Genomic DNA, 6,359 nt, shown 5'->3' with positions numbered 1-6,359 from the left:
TTATATCAGCTTGGTTATTAACTCAACTCTCTTATCAGCATCTTTGATCGCATCATTTGACACATCAAGATGTTAATTGATGGGAGAGAGGATGCCTGTCGAAGGGGGCGGGGCCAGCGTCGTCTTTTCCTGCGTGGCATGCTGATGGATAAGTATAAGACCCCCCTGCAACAATGCGACCACGAGCGAGTCATTTTGTTGCCGATATGCAGCATCTCACATTTTTCGTCCTCTTCCTGGCATCCCCCTGGAGCCTCTCCGCTGGAGCTGGTGGTGAGTTCATCTGTCACCTCATTCATTCATTCATTCATTCATTCATTCATTCATTCATTCATGTTTATTTGTCGGATTGCAGTATCAATCTTTTTAATGTTAAATTTAAATAACCCCCTTATGTTTCTTAATATATATATTTTTAAATATACATGTTTTACAGCGTCAGTGATTATTTATATATATATATCAGATGATTTTATAAATATATATATATATATATATATATATAAAATCATCTGATTCGACACATGGTTTGAATTATTTTTCAATCAAATCATCTGATTCGACACATGATTTCAAATATTTTTTTCTATGCCTGAGTGACAGTTGATTTAGTGCATGCGGATCTCTTTAAAAATAATCATGAAAAAACTAATCTAGAAAAGAACCACATGAGTGAATGAGTTTCTTATGCGGAACTCATTTTGTGCGCACCTGTCGGGTCAAGCAACTGTCCTGCTGCCTGCGTCATCATGTCCTCTTCTTCCTCCCGTATCCTGGACCTGTCACCCAATGAGGGAGAGTTGCTATTGAGATTCTCGTCTCACTCTCTCTCCCTTTCTTTCTCTCTATGTGCAGTGTGCACCTGCGCTGCGCATGAGCCAATGACGTTTGCGGTTTTTTTCTGCGGCAGAAATTTACATTCCACCTATAATTTACTTTGGCACTCCAGTTCTAATGTTTATTCTGGTCAAATCATTGGGGGGGGGGGGGGGGGGGAGTTTGCATTTAAAATTCGGAATCCAATACAAAGAGCTACATTTATATTATGGAATTTGTAACGATGAATTCTCTTTTAAAAATCTTCATTGAATGAGGAAATTATTGCCCTCCTCCGATCTTTGTGTGTGTGGGGGGGGGGGCGTCATGTGTTTTATTTCGCGTAAATAAAGCCAACCAGCCGCACCAATGCAGTAATCGGGGTTCTGCTAGATGCTACGTGAGATTATGTGCAGTTCGTGAGGTAGATGGGACAATTGAGTCTCCATGTCTGCCCTCTGAAGTCTCCACCGCTACGTGAGACCGCAGTGGAGCGGAAGGGTTGATTATTTTATTTCTTTTTTTTTTTTTAGAAGTAGCGCACGATGTTTTAATTTAAAAATGAGGGAGCAATTCAGTGTTTGTTTACCTTGCCGTGTGCATTTTGCCGTTTTTTCCCCTCCGCGTTTCCTTGCAAATACAATGACACCCTGCTTATATTGTTCTTCGCTTGGCGACCGGCAGATTCGTAACGTTTTCCCATTGGCTGACACATGTGCGGACAGCGATTTAATTGGCTGAACTCAAACAACTGTTTTATAAGGCGTTGTTTATACAAACACGCACAATGCTCGGAGCCTGGCTGAAGTGAAGTATGCATAACTAAAAAGGACAATAGTTAATCATTTAGAAAATTTGAATCAAATTAATAAATGTCATATTTGCGGTTGTAGTGCTGTAGACAGCCAATGCCTCATTCCGAGTCACAAAAAGCTCCCGTTCAAATGCAGGAGGAAATGTAAAGTGATTATAGGCAGCATGTTCTAGTTTTAATAATAATAATAATAATAATAATAATAATTAAATTAAACTAATAAAATTGTAATGTAAAAGAGCGTAATTTTTCTCTGAAACCTTATAGCCATAAATTATTATTACACATGATAAACTTCGTACTGTGCAAGCAATTATAGGCCAAAATCATAAATAAAAATATCTCCAAAACCTTAATGTGATATTTTTGAAATCACAGTCCAAAATACATTTAGTGACACAGTCATCTCTGATTCAAATTTACTGTTGACCAGGCCAATTCAAAATAAAATAAACTTCATTGTAATGTTACATTCTAATATGCAACAATACAATCCCAGTTTTAATAAACAATTGCTGCCGTTGCCATATTAATAAAATAAACACGTTCCAATCATTGCAAGTGGATAAGATCATACCAGGAACTAAATAGGGTTGACATGGATTACAATGCCTGCCATAGCAGAAGTGCTGGTGAGGGTTTGTTTTTTAGCAACCATTATTGTGCATGACCGAGAGGAAAAGCTTGACATGGGAATGACTTCCTTCTCCGATGCTGGGAGAAGCCTTCATACAATTCTAATAACAAACCTGAAGCCCCCCCCCCCCTTTTCCCTGCAATTTTTTCAATGGCATGACTATTTTTCATAAATATTTGATTAGTCAGATAGCGGCAGATATTTGTCTCGCCAAGTATATGGCAAGGCAACGTGCGCTCCTATTGTAAAATATTAATAAACTTCCCCAACAAACCATGTGAGAACGTGTTCCCACTCATGTAAGAGATTGTATCTGTGTTTATTCTGATAGGAAGGAAAGTATTTGAGAATATAATAACAGATCCGGTGTGTCGGATATTTGTATGGATGGTTTAAAGAGTGGAGTTAAATATAGATGAGCACTTGACAGGTTAAGTGGATTAAAATAATTTAATATTCACAAAATATTTCCCGCTTTCAGATTGGTGTTATCAGTCCCAGTTCACCTGTGACCATCAATGCAATGGTAAGATTGATATCTCTTGAGAAATCTCCAAACTGAGCGCTTGTGTCACCTTTGAACTTTTTTTCTTCTAGGTCCAGAAAAGTGGGACCACGCAAACGGTGACTGCGCGGGAAAATCCCAGTCGCCCATCAACGTTGTCACCAGAAAGACCTTAAAAGACGAGCGCCTGATTCCGTTTGAGTTCACCAACTACCAGCAGATTTTCCGAGGCAACATCAAGAATAACGGACACTCGGGTGAGCGCCAAGTCCCGTGTCAACACTCTAGAGGTCCAGATGTGGTGCTGACTTGTTTATCTTCAGTTCAAGTTGGAGTTCCTCACCTAAGCACCATCTCGGGTGGAGGATTGCCAAGCACCTACAAGGCGGTCCAGTTCCACCTGCACTGGGGCAGCAATGGCGGACCAGGCTCTGAACACACCATTGATGGAGAGCAATATCCCATGGAGGTACCCTTAAACTAAAAAAAAAAGAAAAATTAATCCAGAGGCTTTATTTGTTAGGGCTGTTTGACTTTATGCAAGCTGCATTCCTTAGATTATTGTAGCTCCAACTTCTTGTCTACCTAATGTTGAAATTTCTGCAGACTGATAAAGTTACGATAATTTTGTTGGTCAGTTTGCAGAAACATACAAAAAGGTGGATAAAGTAGTCACGTATGAACTTTTGTCACGCAGCTGCACATTGTGCACATGAAGCATCACTACACGGATCTGTCGACAGCATTGGCTGATCCAGAAGGAGTCGCAGTCTTGGGCTTTTTCTATGAGGTAACTATTTGAATTTTTTTTTTCCCAAAAATCACAATGTCCATTAAGTGGAAAGTTTTTCCATTTTCAAGGTGTCCAACAGTGCAAACCGAAAGTATGAGCCCATTATCAGTGCTCTGCGAAGCATCAAAAACTCAAGTAGGTGCTGAAGTCCAATCAAAACAAATTGTGCATGAAATCATTGCCACAGTCCTATTGATGTCGCCCCCCCCCAGACGCCAATACCTCTCTGCCACCTACCTCCTTGGCACAGCTCATTCCACCTGAGCACAACCTGACCTCCTTTTACCGCTATAAGGGATCTCTGACCACACCAGGCTGCACCGAGGCTGTAGTTTGGACTTTGTTTGAGAACCCCATCCCTCTGAGCATTGACCAGGTTGGTATGGAGATGCAAATTGTTTGGTGTTACTATGCAGTTTTTTATTCTTTTTCTATTCAAACATGACTCGGTCTGCTAGATGACTTGATTTTCTCCCTCAGCTGCGGGCTTTTTCTGACCTCAAGTTCCATGACGGGAAAGCAATGGTGGGGACCTTCCGGCCAGTTCAGCCCCTTAATGGCCGGCAAGTGTACCGATCTGGAGGTTCGGTGGTTTCGATCTGCTCCCCTCTCCTTGTAGCCGCCTTGGCTATGGCCTTGGGACTATCCCGGCTCAATTAGGAGCAAGGTGTATCTGCTGCACTGCGACACCCATGAACATTGAAGATCATTCTTGGATTTGTGACAGCATTGCCGCATGGTCTCCAAAATGGTTACACAAATTGTTGTCGTGCATGAATGACTCACCTGGGGGCCCCACCCCCCCTTATGACACAAATGACAAAGGTGTTAAAAGGACACCTTGGAGGTGTATAAGGGTTAATTAGCATGCATGCATGCATAACGAATCAGTAGGTCATACATCCGCCTTAAGAATGTGCCATGAAGTAGGCTACACATTGACCAATCAGAACGCCCCCTCCCTCGCCCTGACATTTCACAGCATCATCAAAACCGCTCACACAAACGCATCCTCGTGCACTTTGGAGTTGAGCCACCTTGAACAATGTCAAACAAATTTAGTCTCCGCTCATATCAGTGTGAGTGGCTCCGGTCTCGTGAACGAGACACGTGATGCCTCATTCACTCTCAATGGCACATGAGAACTGCACAAGGCTATTAATAGCACAACTGAGTCAAAAGAACAAGCTCCATTTCAAAGCCAGCGATCAAACAAGTCCGCCTTCTCATCCCCCTCATGGCAAAGTACAAGCAGGTGGAATGAAGAGCAGATGTTGTTAAGCTTCAGTTCTTGCTGGGGATCTCTGAGGCTACTGTGAAACCTATGAATTAAAATGGCAATGTAAGCCAGCATCATATCAAATTTGTTCTATTCATGCACCACCAACAACTGAAAATTGCATCAATCTTCACGGTTGCTGTTTGAGGATGCACAAAATTCGCATGCACGCTTTGACTGCGATTGGGTCTAATGCTACTGAATTACTTCGATGGGAGACGGCTGCCATCTTCCAACCACGTTTGTTGCGATGACCAAGCTGTATATTTTTTTCCCCCCCATAGTTTCGTGATGCATTAACTTATATTTCTAAGCCATTCTAATGCACATGATTCACTTGTATTTTATGCACTGAATGTTTCTATTGATATGAGAAGTTATTGGTATTATATTTATGTATTAAAAAGTCATATGTATCGAGTTGTATGCGTTTGAGGATGCCAACTTGTGAGCTAAAGAATGTGATGCTGTTGAACAATAAACAACATATGCCGTTTTAAGTACAAATCTCTGTTATTTTTTTGCCATTGCAGATCAGTATGGCAATTACTTCTAAACCAATAAACACCAATAATGGGCAAACCCGTGTTGCACAAGCGTTTATAGGTCAAAATTAAAAGCTAAAAATTAAAATATCTCAAAAAAGTTCATGTACTACGTAGAGGAGAAAATAATTAAATCAGCATCAACCAATGTTAAGGGTGACAGAATTTTTTAAAAAAATAATTATTTTAAAACTTGATTCATTTTAACAAAACTCACATATTGGTTTTTGATGGGAAAAAAAATGTTTACATCTTTACTATACTAAGTAGTATGCAAGTACTGTGAGTACTTGGCCAATCAGCTTTCGTGACGTCACATAATCACATGGGCTACACAGCCAATCGGATTCATTAAACGGTGAGAATAGTTTTGCTTAACGCAGGTGACAAGCTATATATTTATTCTGTTTTATTTCCGTGACTTCTTTTCCTTTTGCCTAATTTACGGTTCATATAAAATTCCGTGTATCATGTAGGAGGCTTCTACAGCACACAAAGCCACTAATAAGTTTTTAGTTACGTATGGCGAGTGGGCCAGCTTTATTGTCACCTGCTTGACAAACAAAATGTCTATTCTCAAAAACGTAAACATGAAAATGATACCTCCAACCTGGAAGACAATACCTCACCAAATAGTTATGTGAGTACTGAATTCCACAAACTTCGCTAATTTTCTTATCTGGGCATACTACATTTAGTCATGTTAATTGTTTTTGTGTCCATATTCTTCTCTAGGTTTTGCAATTCGGCCAAAAGACTCAACATCTGGACAGCCATTTTGTAATGTATGCATTTTTGACTATGAAACGTTTGTTAAACCAGACAAAATGAAAACATATATGCTCAGAAAGATACCACACAATGTAAACCAGAGTTCTGTCAAGTATTGTCATTGTTAAAAATAAATAGGAAAGCATAGATTAGATTTTCATGACATTAATTTAAATGTGGAGATTTTGTAATGAGATAT

The 6,359-nt window shown here is 40.0% G+C and overlaps 1 protein-coding gene across 1 annotated transcript; it reads left to right on the top strand.

The window, feature by feature from the left end:
• The first annotated feature begins 149 nt into the window (after positions 1 to 149).
• Positions 150 to 5,351, top strand: LOC133167951 (carbonic anhydrase 4-like). The gene is made up of 8 exons (XM_061299124.1): positions 150 to 273; positions 2,749 to 2,793; positions 2,865 to 3,029; positions 3,096 to 3,241; positions 3,470 to 3,562; positions 3,634 to 3,700; positions 3,778 to 3,941; positions 4,046 to 5,351. Exons 1-8 carry the CDS (start codon positions 174 to 176, stop codon positions 4,223 to 4,225), a joined length of 960 nt encoding a protein of 319 aa, XP_061155108.1. The 5' UTR covers positions 150 to 173; the 3' UTR covers positions 4,226 to 5,351.
• The last annotated feature ends 1,008 nt before the right edge of the window (positions 5,352 to 6,359 follow it).

The sequence above is a fragment of the Syngnathus typhle genome, linkage group LG15 (assembly GCF_033458585.1).
Source record: "Syngnathus typhle isolate RoL2023-S1 ecotype Sweden linkage group LG15, RoL_Styp_1.0, whole genome shotgun sequence".
NCBI lineage: Eukaryota > Metazoa > Chordata > Actinopteri > Syngnathiformes > Syngnathidae > Syngnathus > Syngnathus typhle.
Note: the sequence above shows the minus strand (reverse complement) of the source record. Positions and strands in the feature narration are given on the sequence as shown.